Source organism: Xiphophorus couchianus, chromosome 20, assembly GCF_001444195.1.
Source record: "Xiphophorus couchianus chromosome 20, X_couchianus-1.0, whole genome shotgun sequence".
Taxonomy (NCBI): Eukaryota; Metazoa; Chordata; class Actinopteri; order Cyprinodontiformes; family Poeciliidae; genus Xiphophorus; species Xiphophorus couchianus.
Genome location: NC_040247.1, coordinates 22416675 through 22439157, shown reverse-complemented (window position 1 = coordinate 22439157; position 22483 = coordinate 22416675). Strand labels below are relative to the sequence as shown.

Below are 22483 nucleotides of genomic sequence, written 5' to 3'. Positions count from 1 at the left end.
TCTGCTCCTGTGTACACTAAGCCTGCATTAGCTCATACTGTAGAACCGTAAGCAGAGCACATGGCCCTGGGCGCTGGCTGGCCAAATGAAAATCCACTGGAGAAATTATCGAGCGACGAGAAGAGTGGTGGTGCAGCCTGCAGGGACACACACACACACACGCACGCACACCCCATACGCACAAACACACAAACTTCCATGTTTCAGCCACTGGAGACACAGTTGACTGTTAATTAGCCAGAGCGAACGAATGAGACAGAGAGAAAGGGCGAGAGTGCAAACCAGAGAGAGAGGAAGAGAGCTCAGAAAAGAAGGAGAAAGAACATTAAAGAGAGAGAGGCTGATTAATTGAACGTGCTCATATCTTACACATCTCCTCAGCTTCCTCACCCTGGGATAAGTTGTTAACTCTGCTGCTTCCTTCCTTCCCTGCAGGTGGCCATAGCAACCACAGCGCGGCGGCGACAATGAATTTCACATTCCGATGCCGCGCGCATCAATTGTTTTTACTTTCCCTTTCATTTATTCCCAGGTCTCCTGGTATGACAGGGGGCCGCGATTAAAATGCTGGACATCTCACAGTTAGAAATGCGGCTTCAGCTGCAACAGAAGATGGCTGGCTACACCGAGCTGGCACTTAAGTACTTAAAAGGTACCTCATTTAAATTATTACGTTGAAATGTAAAATAGTAGAGAGTGAAACCTATCATATTGTGACACATTACTATTAATAAACCAATAGCTTTTTTCCTCACTACAGGCTTTTCCCAAAGTGAAGTCAATTCCTTCAATTCAATCAAAGAAACAGAGACCAGGTGAAAGGTGGATAACAAGTGCCGGTAGAACAAAAGGGATGAAGAGCGGTAGTGAGAACAATGTGTTCACATTTTTACCAAGCTGTCAGAGGACCTAATCCGCCCCTCTTTTTCAAGACGCTGACCTTTGACCTGTGCTGTCAGTCCTAAACACTCCTCTCCAGATCTGATGGGGTTACAGGAACATCGAGTGAAATCAGGCCACTAATGGCTCCATATGGCTAACATCACTTATAATTAGGATGACAGCCTAACTGCCTACCACGCCCTCCTCATCTTTAGCGTAGCGCTGTAACAGATTTGCAGCATCACAGAGCTGAAAAGGTTAAACTACAAATGTACCCAGTAATCAGCTGGTGACTGAAATTGGATCATTTTATGCTTTGCAAACCCTAATTGGTAAAAAAAAAAATCTTCTATTTTAAGATCAGTAGAGACATTAGACCTAACCGCTAGCTCATCACTCTGACAACACTCTTCGACATAGATGCTGTTACTGAGGAAATAATACTAATTTTGCGAGTATTATTATAAGTGAAAGTAGTAAAAGTTGAGATCCTAATTCCACAAAAGTTGCAGAACTTACTTTTGGCTAATTTTAAACAAGACATTAAGCATATAGCGAATTTGGAATGTTTTATTTTTAGGAGTTATATCACACCAAAATCCTGCAGGAGTAGAAAATGTTGGCAATCATTCGGAAGTCTCACATTTAGTCTACAGACGGTGGAGGCTGTGGGCAGCTCTTCCAGGGGCAAATTGATACATCCTCAGTGTACAAAATGTTATTAATGCAGATTTTTTGCATACTCACTGTTCGAAAACTGTTAAGTATATTCTGTTATCCTTCTGTAAGAAGGATCTGTGAAATAACCTCTCACATTTATTACAATCACCTCCGGTATTAAAATGCAGTTATGTACATAGTCTATTCTTGTCTTTTTGTATTTCTAGTCTATTTTCCATAGCCTGTTTAATTGTTTTGCACTTTGTATTGTTTTTCTGAGATAATTTGACTAGGGATTTTCCTTTGAATGAGATTAATAGTTGGTCTTATCTTGTATTTTCCTTTGATTCGACTTGGAAAACAAAACTCAGAGCAGAGAAGTGCATCAAACCTCAATTATTAACTCAATTATTAACTGGTTGCAAGATGGAAAACAGTGGAATTAGCCAATCATTGAGGCACTACTATTAATATTACAAGCCAAAAATAATTCAACTTGGTTTATTTGTATAGCGCCTGTTCACAATAAATGTCGGTCAAGGTACTTTACAAAAAAAAGTCAATTCAATCACACATGCAATCCAAGTAATACTAGTTATCAAACAGTACTTTAAACTCAATTATTCAAATTAGTTCAAAGAGTACTTTGAGAAAACTCGGCAGATTACATCGAATCATTGACTTGCGGCATTCATGCCTCCTGGACGAAATAATGTTTTTCTCTGTTTTATACATTAATGTACAAAACGAAGATGTTAAAGATATTTTAGATATGTCTGACAGAGCTCTATATAGGAGCAGAGGTCCATACACAAGCACTACTAAACAATGTAGATTGACCATCATCATGTTTGGCAGGCATATTAGAAAATAAACTTAGGGTTAGTCTACAAGCTCGGAGCTTCCCAGTTGGAATTAGGATTTTGTCATATTTTCGACTGGAAACTCAGAAAATTCTACTTAAGAGCACAAAAAAATACATCTTTATATAGAAAACATAAAGAAACTGATGGTCACAGCCAGCAAAGTTAAACATGATAATTTCTAATATATGTTAAGAATAGTTTAACCTGTCGGTCATGTTTTTATTTTTTTAAACATCGTCAATACTTTATTAACTGAAGAACTAAATAAAATTTATTTTGCCGCATTATTTACATTAGTTATATAAATAACTAATAATGATTCAAGACATAGACTGCTCAGCCTAATTTATAGTTAGAAATACTGATTGCTATCATTTATTTAATAATCTAAAAAGTAACACAAGATCATGCCCTTGTTATTTTTGGTTTTATTTTACAAACACTTTAACTCCATACAGAAACAGGCAGCTCCGTAGCTAACTCTGCTTTTTTTTTTTTTTACATTTTATGTCAAACATTTGATTAAAAAACAAAGGAATTAGGAATTATTTTTGTGTCATGAGGACAGTTTTACAAAAATGATCCCTCCCCAAATCCTTGATCAGTCCAGAGATCGGTCTGATCAGGTGGATCTAATGGCTAAATGAAGCTTCAATGAGACAGTCTGTGAGAAAAACTCACCCTTATTCCTCTTGAATCTACCGCTATAAACAGAAAAACAAAATCAGTTCGTAAATTATAGATCACAATTGACATGTCACTACCCATTTTGGCGACACCTGTCGTCACTGGGGAGAGCAGCGCTGCGTTCTGTTGTTTTTACTGTCAAACCATCAAAGTCACATTTCTTGCCTTTCCTTCAAAGTGAGGAGGCAGACAGAAAACTAAGTCAGCTGGGGCTGTGCAGCAAAACTCAGCAAATGAAACATTTGTGTCAGCTGACAACTACATAGTAAGGACGTGAATACCGAAGACGTCTCAAGCCGTCACGAGTGTCCCAAATTTCTTCCTTGTCCCAAATTTTTTTATTCTCTGCTTCAAGAAAAATGAATTCAATATAAGATAGACTGCAACTCCTGTTGGGTTCCTTGCAAACTTTTCATACTCATTAATCTTTTCTCAATTTGTCACATAAAACCACAAACTTGTGTTTTATTTTTATGTGACAGACCAACATAGAGTAATGTTTAATTGTAAAATGGAAGTCTAAGGACAACTAATCCAGATTGTTTGCAAATAGCAATGTTTATAACCAACCCGCGTCACGAAAATTTTAAATGGATTCAAAACGTATTAAATAAAATCCATCTGTGTGTAATTCAATATTATTATAGAATAAACATTTGAAGAACTACTGGTGGAAGACAAACAAGCTTGCAAAGAAATTGCTCTGGTTACACGAGAAGCAAAATGCTAAGTGTGGAGATAAGGTAAAACTTTGCGTCACACTTAACAGCACCGTCTTCATAGTGAAAGTTGGTTGGTGGCAGAATCATGCTGCAGATAAGCTTTTCGTCAGTAGGGGAAAGAGATGCTGGTCAAAATTGATGAGAAGATGGATCAAAATAAATACAGGGCAATCCTGGATCAAACCCAGTTAGTCCAGAAGAAAACAACCCCCAAAAATGTACACCCCCTCCATCTAATCATACTCAGTTTTGGCTATTAGCAGAAAAGTAACAGAAACACAGTATAGTCTCTAACTTTACAAAGCTGGATGATGGATAAATGCAGTGAAAGGTGGTTCTAAAAGGCAACTGGACTTATTTAGATGGTAGAAGACATTTCATCTCTCATTCAAGAGGCTTCTTCAGTTGTGAACATTGGTTGAAAGCATCACACTTATAAAGTGTAGTCAGAACAATAACACTAAACCTTAATTACCCCATTAGTGACCTAACAGCACTGCTGTTGTGACTGTCCTCCTTTGTGTTGGTCTAAAATCCCCCACCCAAAAAATCAGACTTAACAGATAAAAGCCTGTGGTTTCAAGGTGACAGCATGTGAACAATAATCAAGGGCTATTAATAATTTTCCAAAACACAGTGAAGCTCAAGCTATTTCTGAGTAGCTACAACAGGGCACTGTTTATCTTTCTGATGGCAACTGTAGTGTAATGCATGACTCGCATGATATTACTTCTATCTGAAATAAAAAAAAGCTCTGTACAGATTAAATGACCTTTCGCAGTTAAAACAAAGACCTCAGTCATATTAAAACAGACTGTGCCAAAACATAAAGCGAAGGGACTTTTCTGGCTGTTGCAAATAATGCACTTCCCAGAATGTACTGCTGCAGTTATTAAATGAGAGTTAAATTAAATCTTCGACGCCCGCTGTGATTCAGAATTTCCAAGAAAGCAGTAAATATAACTTAATGAGAGGAGGCGTTCACATGCCAACCGTTTAGCTACAAAGCAATTTCATAGGATGAAAACCACCCACTTCCAATTTTAAAATACTATTAATTTGGTGCATCTTAAAATCAGAAGAGTTGAAAAAAATAATAATCCGGCGTAGGAGGCAACATGACTCAGTTGATTTGTTGTCATTATTTGCGGAATGAAAGTTCATTGTTATCTGCCGTCACATCCACATGGACTGCACGTCTGCAGCGCCGCGGCGGCACCATGCACAGCTCGGGGCGCTTTGAAAGGAATTGGTTCTGTTAGAGAGGAGGAAACAGCTTTTAACCTTTACAGGTTTTATGAAACGGTGTCTGAGAGAGAGACTGCTGTGCTTAACGCCCGGTGTCACATCGATATGGGACTAGAACAAGCAGGGGAAGTAAAGCGTTTTAGACGTAATGTGAATGGATGGGAAGACATCTGACGGTGTCAACGTACTGCTCAGCGCTGATGAACTGGTCCTCCTGAGGGATGCACTGCACCTTCCCGATGCGGACTCCGCCTATGATGTCTTTGAACTGCAGACCCAGGTTCTCACCGTTGATGGTCAGCATGGTCCCTCCCTGTCTGGGCCCCGTCTCCGGGTACAGCTGGCGGAAAGGCAAAACAATAAGACATTTAGTAAATTCATAGAAACTTAATGTGTAACACATGTAATTTGGTTTAAAGGACTAAATGACTCAATGCAAAAACAGAACAGTTTCTTGCAAAAGTATTTATACTTTTTAAATTTTCTCATACACATTTTTGATTTTGTAAAATATTTGGACATTTTTATAACACAGAGCAACACAAAGTAATATATAATTGAGAAGTGGAGAAAAACTGATAAGGCCTTCTGGGGCCTTTATAAGAATAACTATTTCCTTTACTCTGACACCCCTAAAAAATCAACATACTTAATGAAGAGGCTGTGTTTACAATAAGCACAGTAAAAATACACCAGAGAAGACATGTATGGAATGTCAGTCTGAACTGATAATCCTCCGTATAAAACATGGTGGTGGCAGCATGATGCTGTTGGGATTTAATTTCTTCAACAATGACTGATGTCTGGTCAGAGTTAATTGATCAATGAATGAATGGATAATACTTTATTAATCCTTAGAGGGGAAATTCACTTTTAAGTACAGCCCATCCAAAGAACAACAAACCAGCAAACATAACGGACATGGGTAGACGGGTCTGAAGCTGCCCTTTCGTTAGATGAGAATGACAACATTAAGTTAGATGATGGGGGAAAAAAATCATTCCAAAGGTTGCAAAATACCTCTGAACATGAAAGCAACACATTAACAACATAAAGATGGGGGTGCAGTTGGCCTTCAGCTCCGTCCATCCTCTTGAAAAACAAAGTAAAAATCCTGGAAGAAGGTTTCAGGCAGTAAAAGACTGGGATGCTGTAATTACATCAAAACGTGTTTGTACAAAACATGCGGCATGGGGATGGGGCACTTTGTGTTGTTCTTTTTTAAAATCCTAATATAATAATAGATCAAGATTTGGTTTGTGAAGTCACAAAATGTGAAAAATTTCAAGGGATTTAAAAAGCTTTTTAAATTGCTCTACTAAGCTGCGTGATGAACGTTGATATGGTCAGTGTGTTGTGCGAGAAGTGCTACTTTATCAGTCCTATTATGTACATCTCTGTTCAGTTAAACAATCCCAGTATGCCAGTTCTCATATTGGACCCATCCCTCTAAGACTCACTCCTATCTCTCGCTCAACCAGAAATGATTGATCTGTACATTTAACACTCACAAAGTCTTTAACTAGGGATCCCCTTTCTTTCCCCTCAAGGTCTGTGAGAGGTGAGCAGAGGTGCTAATAGCTACCAAGCGCCAGCCTGGTCGCTAATCACTTCCTATTCATCCAGCCCTATATGCAGACAATAGTAATCAGTCACTTCTACCATAATTAGGCCTAAAGCTAATTGGATTAGAGCATGGCAGGGCAGAGGGGTCATTTGAAGCAACACAGAGGGGGGAGAATGGGGCTGGACGAGGAATGTGGGAGAATCTGCTGGTTGGGTGTCTTGATGTTAGTCGGTTAAATGTTAGATGTGAAACTTACAATTTAAAAAAATCTTGCATCATATCAAAAACTTATAATAATAAATGTGTTTGTTCTGTAATTACAGTGGTGAGATTAACCATGTTCTGATGTTTGGTAACTGTTTTTCAGGGAAAGTAGCCATTATTTTCATTAACTTGTTCTTACAACCCAACGGATTATATTTTTTTGTTTTTGTTAAGATTCATTTCCTCTATGGATGTCTTAAGTAGTCTTCCTCATACCTTTTATTTCACTACAGCACTTGTTGCTATTTTTAGATTACCAGTACATCGATGTAGACGTGTCAACAACAACACTACACTGACTGAGCTCCACCTTTGGAGTGAACTTTGCTTAAAGTAGAACTTAAAGTTCCAAGCCCTGCCATAAACAAGATTTGTTAAATATCTTATAATAAAATATTTATTTCTATATATCCTAGCTAATGTATGCCTCTTGTTAGCTCTCATAAAATTATTTTAAAATCCTTTCAAAAAGGATTTGAAAGTTTGCTCCACCCGTATAAGTCACAGTGCTGCATACTGCTTGTCAGCTGTTGAAATAAAGCTAATACAGGTCCTTCTCAAAATATTAGCATATTGTGATAAAGTTCATTATTTTCCATAATGTAATGATAAAAATTGAACATTCATATATTTTAGATTCATTGCACACTAACTGAAATATTTCAGGTCTTTTATTGTCTTAATACGGATGATTTTGGCATACAGCTCATGAAAACCCAAAATTCCTATCTCACAAAATTAGCATATCGTGAAAAGGGTCTCTAAACGAGCTATGAACCTAATCATCTGAAACAACGAATTAACTCTGAACACCTGCAAAAGATTCCTGAGGCCTTTAAAACTCCCAGCCTGGTTCATCACTCAAAACCCCAATCATGGCTAAGACTGCCGTCCAGAAGGCCATCATTGACACCCTCAAGCAAGAGGGTATGACACAAAGATATTTCTGAAGGAATAGGCTGTTCCCAGAGTGCTTTATCAAGGTACCTCAGTGGGAAGTCTGTGGGAAGGAAAAGGTGTGGCAGAAAACGCTGCACAACGAGAAGAGGTGACCGGACACTGAGGAAGATTGTGGAGAAGGACCGATTCCAGACCTTGGGGGACCTGTGGAGTAGAAACATCCAGAGCCACCGTGCACAGGCGTGTGCAGGAAATGTGCTACAGGTGCCGCATTCCCCAGGTCAAGCCACTTTTGAACCAGAAACAGCGGCAGAGGCGCCTGACCTGGGCTACAGAGAAGCAGCACTGGAATGTTGCTCAGTGGCCCAAAGTACTTTTTCGGATGAAAGCAAATTTTGCATGTCATTCAGAAATCAAGGTGCCAGAGTCTGGAGGAAGACTGGGGAGAAGGAAATGCCAAAATGCCAGAAGTCCAGTGTCAAGTACCCACAGTCAGTGATGGTCTGGGATGCCATGTCAGCTGCTGGTGTTGGTCCACTGTGTTTTATCAAGGGCAGGGTCAATGCAGCTAGCTATCAGGAGATTTTGGAGCACTTCATGCTTTAGCTTTATGGAGATGAAGATTTCATTTTTCAGCACGACCTGGCACCTGCTCACAGTGCCAAAACCACTGGTAAATGGTTTACTGACCATGGTATCACTGTGCTCAATTGGCCTGCCAACTTTCCTGACCTGAACCCCATAGAGAATCTGTGGGATATTGTGAAGAGACAGTTGAAAAACGCAAGACCCAACACTCTGGATTAGCTAAAGGCCGCTATCGAAGCATCCTGGGCCTTCATAACACCTCAGCAGTGCCACAGGCTGATTGCCTCCATGCCACGCCGCATTCAAGCAGTCATTTCTGCAAAAGGATTCCCGACCAAGTATTGAGTGCATAACTGTACATAATTATTTGAAGGTTGACTTTTTTTGTATTAAATACACTTTTCTTTTATTGGTCGGATGAAATATGCTTATTTTGTGAGATAGGAATTTTGGGTTTTCATGAGCTGTATGCCAAAATCATCCGTATTAAGACAATAAAAGATCTGAAATATTTCAGTTAGTGTGCAATGAATCTAAAATATATGAACGTTCAATTTTTATCAGTACATTATGGAAAATAATGAACTTTATCACCATATGCTAATATTTTGAGAAGGACCTGTATACTCCCCCCCTCGCTTGTAACAAGGACAAATTGGTTGTTTGGAAATCTTTACAAACAAACAAACAAAAAATACCACCCGTCATGTAGTGGGTCCTAGAGGAACACCACCCCTCAATCTTATAAGGGTAAGATTTTTAAACCTACAGCTGGCAGGTGTGTCTATTAAATCGTCCACTACAGGCTGGCAACCCGAAAAGATAACACAAAAAATTAACTTGCCAATATGTGAAATAACTAAAAAACTTAATTTGAATCAGTTGGATAATGTTTTATTTACATTTTTATGATAACTTTGACATACAGTGAATTTTCTGGAATTTTTACTCAGGCTCGTCATATTCTCAGGATCTTATACTTTTAAACAATAGGAAATTAATTTAATAAATCAAACTTGATGAAAGTAAAACTGGACCATAGTGTGGACATCTGTTAATAACAACACTTCCTGGAGGTGTTTGAGCCTTTCTGGATAATAATGAGACTGGTCCTTCAAGGCAACGTTTTTCAGTGCGATACCTTCCACGAAAAAACTTCGGTCAAATAGAACTACGGAAACTGTGGCTGGTTAGTGTAAGACGCAGCTGCTCCAAACGCTGCTGATAGAAGCGCAGTGTCACGAAGGCCAGAGCTGAAATGCCACAGAGATAAAAATAAACTGCTTCCCATCTTGCACCAGCTCAGACGCTGATGAGCATCTCTTCTCCCTCTCAAACCTTTTCAACTTTCCTCCAACTTGCAGCTTTTGCTCTGCTCTAAATGTGCATTTTTAAAGGCTCCGGAGTAGTTCCCCAGCCAGAACCTTCAGATATGTTAATCAACTTCTCTTTCTCAATAAGTGGCAGCTTATCAAACACACATACACACGAGCTGCTACATCAACAGCTAAACAGCAGAAACAAAAAGGCCTTTTTGATAAAAGCCGCCAGCCTAAACACTCGCTCTATTCTCCGCTTGCCGTCACAACGCTTTACGCCCATTCAGAGCCTCTTTTTTTTCTTCTTTGTAGCATCCTTGTCCTGTTGTGTTGAAGGCTTTGTGTCAGGCCCATTGTGTCTGACTAAGCAGCAGAGCACAGATAGCATCTGCTCATTATGGGAGGGGGAGGAGAACAGGAGAAGAAAGCAGGGGGCATGGAGAGATGATATGCACGCTGCGTAAGGCCTCTGAAGTTATCTGCAGTGTGAAAGCCTCTCACAAAAACAAAAAGTCACAAACAAACTGATGATGGTACTGACATACATATAACAGCCTTTACAAGCTGGCTAAGTGAATTATTAATAAGATAATCAATGAAGATGTGTGAAGAACATTATGTCAGAAGTCAAAATCCATTCGAGGCCAATTAGAACATTCTAGCTCAACTCTGAGGACCCAGAAAGAATTGTAAAAAAAGTAAACAGCTGACATCTTGCCGTAATTGTTCCTTTATGGACAGGAATTGCAAGCATTTACACCGCCACTAGCCCATTTTATGTCTGCTTGTGCAGTAACAATGAAGCTCAGCACTAAAACTCGATCAGCAAATCAAAGCGGTCCAGTCGATAAAAGCCTCTAAAAGGAGCAGAAACTATCTCTGTGTTGACAGAGGTCGCTATAAAGATGGGAAAATGACAAGAGCATTGGACTTGTAGAGGAAAAACATGGAAAAAAAGGAAAACTTGAGGGGGTACAGATGCACAGAGGAGAACAATTAGAGGAGAAGGCTGAAAATCTTGGAGCTAAATAGCCCAGTGTAGAGAAATCACTGGCTTTTTCATGTGCACATAAATGACATTTGCACTTCTCCGCAGAAAAAGCTGATCATTTACGTAATCCACTTTCTTATTTTCAAAAGCTGACAGAATGCATAAACTGTACCACATGCAGAAGCACTAAAAATGCACCATTACCGCCCCCACGCTGGCACGGCCGGCTCCGTTTTAATTGGTTTCTGAGGGCTCACTGTGATACTCTTTCTGTCCCAAAGGAGGGAGCAAGCAGGAAATGATGGATGATGGTGGGCCAGGTAGCATCCAGGACCAGTAAGGGGACATTTCAGCTCAATACTGGGACACAGAGGCACAGTGTGCGACTTTGAACATGGTCTTGAGGACATTTATACAGGTCACACCAGCTGGAGATTGTTTTATTGCTCCAAATGTCGACTTGTGAGTGAGAGGGGTTTTGTTACGTATAGGGCCATGCAAAAGTATTCGACATTTTCACATTTTATCACTTGACAGACACAGACCTCTGTCTATTTTATTATAAGATGCCAACAAAAATATATGTGGATTTATATTTTTTGTAGTTTTGCCCTTATTTTAGATGATGGACTGAACAGTGCCATGAAAGACTTAAAAAGCCCAGGGCATTGTTTTATAACCAACCCTTTCTTCACACCTCTGGCCTATCTGCTGTGTTATTTTGCCTTTTTGGAGCTGTTTATTCACTGAGGTCTTCACAAGAAAGCTGAATTTAACATTAGATTCAAATATAAAAAAGTGGATTCCATTTACTATTTAGGACATATCTGAAGGCAATCTGCTGCAATTCTTCTTATTCTTCTAATATCTGAATGGAGGGGATTGGATACAAAAGCACACTTTCAAATTTCAAATTGTTAAAATACTAACATACCTACTTAATCATAAACTACTTTATGTTGGTCAATAAAAGAAAAATCCATTGAAGTACACTTGAGGTTGTGCTCTAAAAGTGACAATATGTAAAAATAAAAAAATTAAAAACTGTACATGTACAGTATATGTAAACGCACACACAGGTCTGAGTTCGGTGGAAAGAGTAAAGCCAGAGAAACACTGCAAAAATTAAATCAGGACTTCAGCAGCTTACAGTCCTAATTTTTGCCATTTCTAAAATCAGAGTTTAATGCCCAACATTAACTGCTGCTCAGGTGCTGGAGCTGTTATGGAAACGGTGCCCAGCTGACCACAATCAAGCCACATCAAATGGGAAGTTGCACAACAAACAGAGGCACTACTTGCTGTTTTCAAGTCTCTGGCCAACTGTGTCGACACTTGTTCAACGTTCTGTGGCGTTTCCTTCCTGGATCAAGCGCTGAGCAAACCTCCAATCCAAGTGAAATTAGAGGCCACAGAGCAGCTTCCATAGTGCAACACGAAACAAAGCTGCCAGAAATAAATAAAGAGGAGGCTTAAAAAAAGGGGGCGGGGGAGAACGTACTTGGCCAAGTGACTGGTAGGAAGCAAAATTGTATTGAATTTTTGTGGCCGATGTGATGCTCTTTGGCTGACGGAATAAAACGGTGAATGAAAAGAGAGAGAGATTGTCATCTGCAGATGTTCTTTTGGCATTAAATGTCAGACTGTAAATGTCATAGGTGGAGAGGACGGTGGCGGAGTGAGGCGATAATGCCTCTTCCCAGTGTCTCCCCCAGCTCGGCTTGTCTTTGTCTCTCCTCCTGCCCTCCGAAACCAGCAGCGACTCTCTCCTGCTGATTCTGGAGCTCGTCTATGCCAGCTTTTTGACTGCCACCAACATCTTGCCCAGAGGGTAAAATTTAGCCCTACATATGCATGCAGGAGCACATGCTTGCTTGCCTGCCACCACCCCCTCACCTCTCTCTTACAGACACAGCCCCTCGTCTCTGTATGCTTGTTTCAAAGAGATAACTGAAGAGAGGATGAAGAGAGAAGGAGCATAAGTTCAGGGATTTATCTATGTGCCACTGCTCCAATTATCCAATATCTCCATTAAGGATTCGAAGCAACACAGCCTGTCGCACAACAAAAGTACTAAGGGGTATAATAGTACAAGTCTCCATTAATGAAAGGAGAAAGCCTCTAAAATTATGTATATTACCTATGCATTTCTCACTTCTTTCAGCTGTTAAACATAACATCTATTTCAGCTAATGTGTTGATTTTTCAGTTCTATAAATATGTTTTGATTAAAAGAAGAACATAATAGGTAAATAAAACAGGAAAAAGTGACAGTAGCTAAAAGGGCTGAATGTCAAGACATGTCTCACAGACCGGTGAGTTAGTTTCACACTGGGCTGTGTGTGTGTGTCCATACCAGTGGTGAGCCCTGTGGGCATCGTGACCCAGGTCACAGTCAGACGAGGACCACCGCCATGGTTGCTGATGGCAACAGATGGTTACACTGTAGTGTTTAGACGCCTCAGCTCCCCCAGCCTATCATGCACACGTGTGCAAAAGAGCATACAACCATGCAGGCTACCCGCAGTGGGAAACAATAAGCAGAAACACACATCTTAGGTTTGCTCCCGTCTTTCTCTTCAGCATCACCACTGTTTCTGCCTCTTTGTGCCTCATCTATAATCTGGTCAGTGTGCGCAGCGTCAGTGTGTGTCGACTACCCCCTCCATGCTCGCCCGTCTGTGCTGGTCTGAACCACATATTGTGTAGTATAAATAAAGTATAAAACTTAAATTATTCATTGTTTTTTTCTTTTTAAAGCAAATTATGGCTTTCAGACACCATTGTCCGAAAAAAAAACAAAGTATGTGATAAAAAAAAAATCAAAGCTCAAGAAAAAGTGGAGCCTAAAACATGACAACAACTCACAACATACTAGTAAGTCTATCAAGGACTGACTGACAACTCAGAGACTGAAAAATCTGGGCAGAGCTTACTTCAACTCCTTTTGGTCAAATCAAATATTTGGGTGACTTGATCAACATCTGAGAGCTGAAAGTGAGGGGTTGGGAGAAAGTTTCTTCACACTGATATCTGTCAAAAATGACCTAGCAAGAATATAACAATAGAAAAATGGCTACTTTATGGGCAGCAGAAGAAAGAGGACAGAGTGACCTCCTTTCGCAAAGATCCTTGTTGCAAGAAATGTGGGTCAGCTTTGTGCAATAGGTGAAGAGAACACATTTTGTCCCAGGATTATAACAACATTGAAAACTTGGCTTCAAGGGATTCAACAAAGTAAACCTGAGGGGTGACAACATTACAGTTCATTCAACCGGAAAACAAATGGATCCAAGCAAGTACCTATCCTGACCAATAATGTCACCATAAGTGTTGAATGTCAGCATGAACTTTTTTTTTTGGTGTTTTAGTTTCTCAGTTAAGTGAAAGACAAACTGTGTTTCAGCATTTACATTTTTCTTCCATCTACCACATGGAAACATTAGCATGAAGAGACTTTTTGAGGTGAAACAAAATATAAGAAACAGCAGACAGTAATACAAGGGCTGATAATGTGTAGAAATGTGGGATGTTCATCTGCTTCCATCCACTGATAACGTTTACAGAGCCATTGGACTGGTAACTAGGGCTGCACAATAAATTGTAATATCAGTGTGAGCAATATTCATATCGCAAAGGACTGTTCAGAGTGAAATAATTGCTGGCCTATATATTCAAATTATTATGAACTTGCATTTTAAATGCTAATGTAATATTCAGACAGTTGGGCAGTCTCTGGTGGCAGCAGATGGCAACGTTTCTCTGAACTTCCTCTTTGTCACTGGATAAATCAGCATAAAATTCCTCATCCTTATGATGCCACATTAAAGCAGGAGACACTGCTGTCACTTCGTCTGGTCTTGGGTTGACATTGTTTTATGCACTGATAATCAAGTTTTCTGCTCCAAGTGAAACGTCATCACTCGTCAACAACTTTTGGCTGTATTCTGTCCTCTCATGAGCTACAACTCAAAACAGAATTGAAAAAGACAAGTTGTAAAAGGATTATACATTCCCTTCAACTTCAGGTTTATATAATTAGGAGCTTACACAGAAGTATTCATGCCTGCTGTGATGTTATGATGTCAGGTGACAGTGAAAATCTTTCCCATTTGATTTTGTTTTTGCAATTATAAAGCTCACTGAGAAGAAAAAAAAATTCTGGGCATTACTGTCATTGCAAGAAAAAGGTTTGATAAAAGGACAACAAATACCTGCCTTCTGTTGTTTTCTTTTGTTTGTTTTATAATGTGACTACATGTTAAGAATAAATACCATGTTACTGTAACATCACAGATATAATTTATCTTTCATACACACCTTTTCAACAACTTATTATGCATTATTGAAATTGGGGCTTACCTTTGTGATCTTTGGGTGTGTGCAGCGGCTGTTTCCAGTGGTAGCATGCATCCAGGTGTTCTCGGGGGGAGTGCACTCCTGTCTGAGGGAGCACTTCTTATCTCCTACGCACCAGCCACACTCGAACCTAGGGTTTGCCTTCAAACACTTGCCGCAGCTGCCTCGTAGCGCAAAGCACTTATACAGGTGAGCTGAAGATGAGAAGAACGGGAAAAATGTTGCGATTGAATTGTTTTCCGCTACTACAAGAGCAAGAGAAGACATCGCTGTCAACAATTTCTTCAAATTTTTATGAGCCAAGACAGCAAAGAGAAACAACACAGGGGGTTGTGTTTTGAAACAAACTACTTTCACCATTCCAAGATCTCCAGGAAAATGTATTTCATAAGACAAAGCTAAGACTCCTTCACTTAAAGATCACCTCACTCTCATCCCAATTTTAACTCCAAATCCCACTGGTAATGCAGCAGCTTTTAAAAAACGTGTTCCAATTACTGGCAGCTAAACGATTTCCCTGTAATTACACGATCCTAACCGTATTTATGATAGAGAAGGATCGCTAACACTCCACCAGATGTTAACCCTGATGGTAGGGGAACATCTTTGTCCTGCAGATGCCCTCTGGATGCACTCAGGAGATTCATACTAGCGATAACACACAATGCAGAGCCACTGATGCCTGATGCGGATACTGTCTGAATTTGTTTGTGCAGACACGCGGTATACGTTACAGACACACTCGTATGACATCAGATGCAGCTCAGCAGCTCGAGAAACATGTGAAATGTGAGACAACAACAGCTTGGCTGGCACATTTAGACAACAGGGATTGATCAATACATGAAGTGACTTATATTACTACCAAATGGCAGCAATCACCATTTTACCAGCATTAAAGATTAAACAGCTAGAGCATATAGAATATGTCAAGCCAGAATCCCTCAGCGTCTCACTTGTGTCTGCAACCCTCAAAGAGCAACAACCAGAACCAGACAATGACACTCCCTCTGAATGTGTGTGCATCCACTCTGTGTACATCCACAGGACGTATCGAACACTGGTGATGAGGTTATTTTAGCTCACAGCAGGGGGATAATGTTATACTCCCCCTGCTGTGCTGCATAAGCCACAATAATTATAAAGACAGCCCTACAAAGAGTGTTTTACCAGTAATTATATCCAACAGACATGATCTCATTGTCTTGTCCCACAGTGTTGCATAGAGCATGTATGAGTTTAATCAACACCCGCATAGCTCTTTGTTTGGAGAGCAATTTGGGGTTATAAACCAGAACATAACATATATATGCAGATTAGAGTTTACACAAACGTTGTATGCCTAATTGTATAGTAACCTGTTTAACATCTCACCTTTCTTTTCCTCACTGGCTGGCACTAAATCAAACAAACCTCTTCCTGTGTTAGGTCACCACAATTTTTTCTAATTGCTAAATTTCAGTATGATTAGAAAGAGCTTCAGTTGTTTTTTATGTAAATGTATAAATTTGGTTAAAAATTTGTACTTTTGTTCATGCTTATACGCTGAGAATCTCATCCCAGCCTATCCTTAGAGCAGACGGATCATATCAGTGTAAGAAAAAAAATACATTTAATTTCATTTTACATAAAAGTGTTAAGAAAAAAATTAAAGCAGCAATATGCCCATGTGTTGAGACCAGCTTAAGCACAGTACTAATGAGCAGAAAATATGAAACATACAGATGGTACTATTAGGAACAGTAAAACTCAAAGCTAAACAGTGTAAATACAGTATTAAGTGAATGACATACAACTAACTTACCTTTAATGTTGTAGGGGTTGTCGATGACAAAGTTTCCATTCCAAACTACAGACAGATCCACTGGCAAGTCACTGATTTCGTCCCCTTCGTAAGTATACTGAAACAGAAAACAACATTAAGCACAAGATTAGTATAAAGTTACTCATCTAAACTTTTTTTTACAATAGTAAAACTTGCATTAGTTCAATAAAAGAAGGAGAATGTAGGAGAAAAATAAGAAAGAAAAAACTGAGTTCAGCGACTAGCTGCTAGTAATGTGATATGCTACGGCGCTCACACAGTCAAAGGGGCCATAAAAATGAAGTATGAGAGACAGGCTATATTGTGATTTTCACACATGGCACATCCACGGCTCCCTGGCAGAGCGCGGAGTTGATTAAGAAATTGGGATCCCCATCACCACATGACTCATTCCATCCCAGTGATGAATGAAAAGCCTAATATATCTCCAACAATAATATTCTCATCTAATTTCATTTTTGCATCCTGAACTAATAAGAAATGAAACGTAATTGACTCCTCATCGGCATAATCAGTTTTATGGATTTGCTTTAAATGAGACAACAAGTCTCAGATGCGGTAATCTGATGGCGGTGTGTGAACTGAAGGGATGACATAGAAAAAAGCTCCCTTGAGACCTCTCCTAACAAATAAATAACAATTATCACTACCAAATAAAATGCAGCTTCAGAGGGTACACCTCCTCCCCTGAGTCACACAGACGTAAACTATCTTCTCAAAAGATACCCAGGAGCGGTGCCGAAAGCACAAGCTGCGTCATCACTTTCTCTCTTCTGACAGTGCCAAGCATGTTTAAGCTAACAGTCTCCTTAAGCAAGATGTAGCCTTAGCTTTTTCTAAAAATGTATACTTGCTTTTATGTTGATCAGACTTTCCAGAGACTTCTAATGAATAATTTATGACTTTGTTTCCACTGGTTATATATAATTATTTACAATATGACACAGAGGTCCATATTTTTAAGCCAATGACCACTAGATTTGGAGGAGCATGTTTACATCCATCTTGTCACCAGAAGCAGTAAGGAGAATAAACTGAAGATAACATCCCAAAGATAACTGTTGTTGAACTTCAGCAATGAGTGACCTCTTAGGGTCATCAAGTTTCCAAAATCATTTATATGCCCACCGACTCATTTGGAGTAATACCAAAAGAAGATTCTTCTGTCCGACCATCAGAAGTGAGGTTTGCTTAACTCTACTTGCACTTTAACGGGAACTGTGTGCTTTCTTCTGATGACAATAAGAGCAAGGTTTTTTTTTGCCACAAACATTTCACATCAGGTTGGGATGAAACGAAGGATAAAATGTTCAGAAAACCACCTCAAGCCCACTGTTAAGGTCAGTGGAGAGTCGATAATGCTGGGAACCGTTTTTGTCATTATGCCATTCATTTGAATGAAGTTTTTAAAAAAACAGGAGACTTCATTCAAAAAATCTGGTGAATCCAACTAGTAAACTTTCAGCCTGATAGTTATGCAAAATGTGTGGTACGTCAAAAGAGGAATGGTTCTCTAAACACACAACCTTCCTCAATGGACACTGTCTACATTAACCTGGGCATTTTCAAACAAATTGGGAACATCTGCACCATTTCTACTTCTTGTCCACCAGGTGTGCTTAGTGACAAAAAAACAACATTTTCAAAGAGAACAATAGTTCTCAATGAGAACTATGAATGTTTGCTGTGTATTTGTGTGAAATGGTCATTTGGACATAACTAAAGCAATGACATACAGTATATCCTCACTTTGAACAACCTCAGATGTAACATGAGCAATTGAAGATTTGCTTCAAAGAAAATGTGACCCACAGTTGTTTTAGTGATACTTAAGATGTTCTTCTTTTGAAATTTTAGCTAATTAATATCAACATGAGTATTTACTGATGGAAAATTGGTAGTACAGTATTTATAATCAAAATGTAACAGACCATATAGATTTAGATTAAAATATCCTGTAGAGTAGCTGAACATCAACCTAAATACACATAAAACTTTGGCACTAACTGAGGAAACAAAAGACTAGGAGGACCAAGTAGTTTGGACAAGCCCTTATCTCTGTTTGCTCAAACATTGCGAAATGTTATGGGAGAAGTTTGGAACTGTCCTTTTGAAACAATAAAAAGGGCTGTGCAACACAAGGTGACTTTGTTCAAAATTTCTTACTGAACCACTTCCCCCTCCAAAGCTGACTAAAAGTACTGGGTTTAAATGTAAACTTTTTCTAAAACTTGTCAGTGCAGGATAATGCTACTCCAAAACAAACAAAAACAGGAATTTATTGCAGCCACTGCACGTAATGCTGATGATATGTACCATATTCCCTGCCATATTCCCTGATGTAGGGATGATGGCCTGCAGGAATTGAGATACGACCTAATACCGTAGTCACTCAGAAGGTGCCCAATAGCTTTCCCCTCCTCTGCTATGGTCACCATCTTCAGTAGCTTCAGGGGGCAGAGATAGCAGGCCTCTTCTCTTGTGGTGAAGTGGTGATAAAATCTAATGTGAAAGCCCCCGTCCTGAGGCTACAGGGTCCTCGCAGATTGAATCAAGCTACAACTTGCTACCACTATGCGATATCTCCCACTTCAGAGCGATACTGTGAGATTTATCTGAGCGTCCGTAATAATAGTGATTTTAAATGTGTTTTAGCAAGGGAGGAGGTGAAGAAATGTGCATAGACAAGATAAGAAAAAGAAAGGACATAGCAATGTCGCAATTTCTGAATAGCTGATTAATTCTTTCTTTGCCTCCGTGATTGGATGATTTGCATTTAGTGTGCCCTGAAGGTGGAAATGAATAAAGAAACATGTCTGCATGGAGCTCAGATTAAAAGTGTAGTTTCTAATTTTAAATAGGAAGTCCTGTCAAAGTGGGATATCAAGCCCACTATAGCTCTGATTTTGGCAGGCAGTGGTGTACTACTACCTGGGATGTTAACTGAAAGATAGTTAATGCCAAAGTATATACACTAAGTTTAGATGTCATATTTACCAAATCATTGAGGTGAATTAAACCCAACATGAGGCAAATAACGATTAGTGTACAAGAACATGCTTATAATGTGTGATAGAAAGTCCAGAGGTGAGGTGAAATTCAAGAAAAGCTGTGGAGAAGAAGCCTGATCCAGCAATAAGGGAAAAAGAGCAGAGAGCAGATTATTCAGCAGCAGGGGTGAAGGAGAAATAGCGAGGCCAAGATGGATAGAGGGAGGTGATTGTGTGTTATTCCGTGGACACCATTCATTTACACACGGAATAAGAGGCCATGGCTGGGCTATAAGCGCTTGAACTGGTGGGGGCTAAAGTGAAATTGGCATTTTCAATTTGTTCACTGACACGTCTGCCTTGGTCTATTCACACATTCCTCTGCGCCTCCTTCTCTCCCTATCCTCCTCCTGACTCCCGCCTCTTCCCCTCTTCTTCCTTTGCCTCTTATTATTCCTTCCCCACACCTCTGCATGATCCTCTCCTGCTATCAATCTCGGCCTGACTTTCTCTCGTCTATCTCCATGCCCCCAAAACACCTGCAGTCAAACAAGGAAATATGAAGCAGATTTCTTTATCGCATATAACAAACATCTCAGGCGCAGTGCTATAAATACGCATCCCGCACGTGGGGCAGTTTCTGGAGAAGATTGTTGGAAATTTCATCAAAGGCTCATGTACAGGAACCATAAATGAAATATAGAAAGACATGCAAACACAGGAAGAGGAACCGCCACACCAACACCGCGTTCTGAACGTTAGTTATTATTTTTGTCCGGTCCAAACATGCGGATTTCTTTCAGCATTCCCTCCCCCATCCATTCCTCCCAGTCCTCATCACCAAGAGACCACCCAGAGTGCCTGAGAGCAAGACGTTTTCTGCAAGGGGTGAAGAGAATAAAATAGTATGTTTGAGTGTGTGAGAGTGTTCAAGACAAATGGACAGAAGAGAAAGTGGAGTAAGAAAGATACTCAGGGACACATCGCTGCTGTAGGTTTGGATAACAAAATGCAATAGACAAGTCAGAGTCGGAACTTTGCAGAATCAGCAGGTTTGCAAATCTAGAGACGGACATTTTTCATGTTTTTACTAGCAAAGTAAACTGGAAAGTAAAGCATCAAGTCATGGTCATGTCACTTATTCTAGATCAGATTAAGATCTTAACTTAAAACTTATGTTTGTAATGTTAAAAATGTGTAAAAGAAAAAATATTGAGGGGCAATACATTCATAAGTTTCTATGAAATCCAGAACATTTACAGACTGCATGTGGCACATGCTAAAGCTGATACAGGTGTTTGAGATTCATTAACTTTTACAGCAACCACCATCAGGTGTGTATCTCACATTCACACATTTGTCTTTCAAGAAGTAAGAGTCTAGTTGGAAACTAGGTGGCTACTAAAAGCAGAATATTAAAAATCTAATTAATCTTCATTAAAATAGACTCAAAGAGACAAGGAAAAGTTTGTAATTGGGACAAGACAAGCTGAGGTGTTTAACTCGAAAAAAGAAGGATGATGAATAATATCTTTGATTAATGTTGTAGTGAAGGATACAGTATATGTCAGCACATTTTCAGTGAACCCAGAAACACCAAACAGCAGGGCTGAGGGAATGGTTTCCCTCCGGTAATATAATGTCATATGTGTTCTATGGCTCTATGCTGAATCCATTTCTATATTTCAAAGTCATTAACTGTGTCTTTGTGCTGCTGTGCCGTATCCCCTCAGGACAGATGACCTGTTGGAGGTGCCTTGACCAGGAGGTCAAGGCACCGTTCACTGTCACTGCCGCTTTTCTGCTGAGCAGTGAATGAGAACATGCCCTGCTTCCCCCTGAATCAGACAGCCAACTCCACTGGATAACCTAATAGATGACGGATGTAGGTGTTCCCCTTAACCCTGCTTTACAGCCAGACGAGTAGTCTCTTTCAAAATCTACACCACACACACCCCTATGTTGAAGGCATTCGCTGACAGCTGGGAACATCACTGCTTAGCCTTTACTCTCCGTTTTAGTCGGTGGTAAAGGTGTCTGTGTTCGTACATCCATCAACAAAGAGGTGAGGATTCGTGCGTAGAGTATGGAGAAATGAGGGTTTGTGGGGTCTTCATTCAAAAAGCATAAATAATTAGTAAGGGAGAAGGTGTGGCTGGGCATGTACATGCATATAATGGGTAACACAGGGTTGGGATTGTTAGGTTATGATCTAGAGCTCATCTTCTGTCACTGAACCAAAAGCTTATTAAACTTTTATAGTAAATCAGCACAGTGGCACAATGCATATTTAAGCGACAGCAGGAAAAATACAACTAAAAAAAACCCCCACACACTGTTTGCAAGACACAATACAGACTAACCACAAAATGTAAAAAATAAAGCGTTATTCTTTATGTCAACCAATTATTATTTAAAAACATGATGAAAGAGATAAATTTGTTGAAATAAAATGTATTAACAGAATATTCATATTAGTATAATTATATAATTTCTAGCTTCAGCTATTGTATAACTGAAGCTAGTTTATTGAATAAAAAAAAGACATTTTATTCAATAAATGTCTTCAGTTGTTGAATAACTGAAGCTAGCATGATTCTAAAAAGCTAAATCCA

General features: G+C 39.5%; 1 protein-coding gene across 5 annotated transcripts in view; it reads right to left on the bottom strand.

Moving 5' to 3' along the window:
- The window catches only part of plxna1b (plexin A1b), a 247573-nt gene that overhangs the window by 42882 nt on the left and 182208 nt on the right, over positions 1-22483 (bottom strand). For all 5 annotated transcript variants that reach the window (XM_028001974.1, XM_028001972.1, XM_028001976.1 and 2 more), the window contains 3 exons: positions 16858-16954; positions 15057-15247; positions 5254-5405 (listed from right to left, as the gene is read on the bottom strand). In XM_028001974.1, the coding sequence (XP_027857775.1) occupies positions 5254-5405; positions 15057-15247; positions 16858-16954 (440 nt within the window). The remainder of the gene's footprint in view (positions 1-5253; positions 5406-15056; positions 15248-16857; positions 16955-22483) is intronic.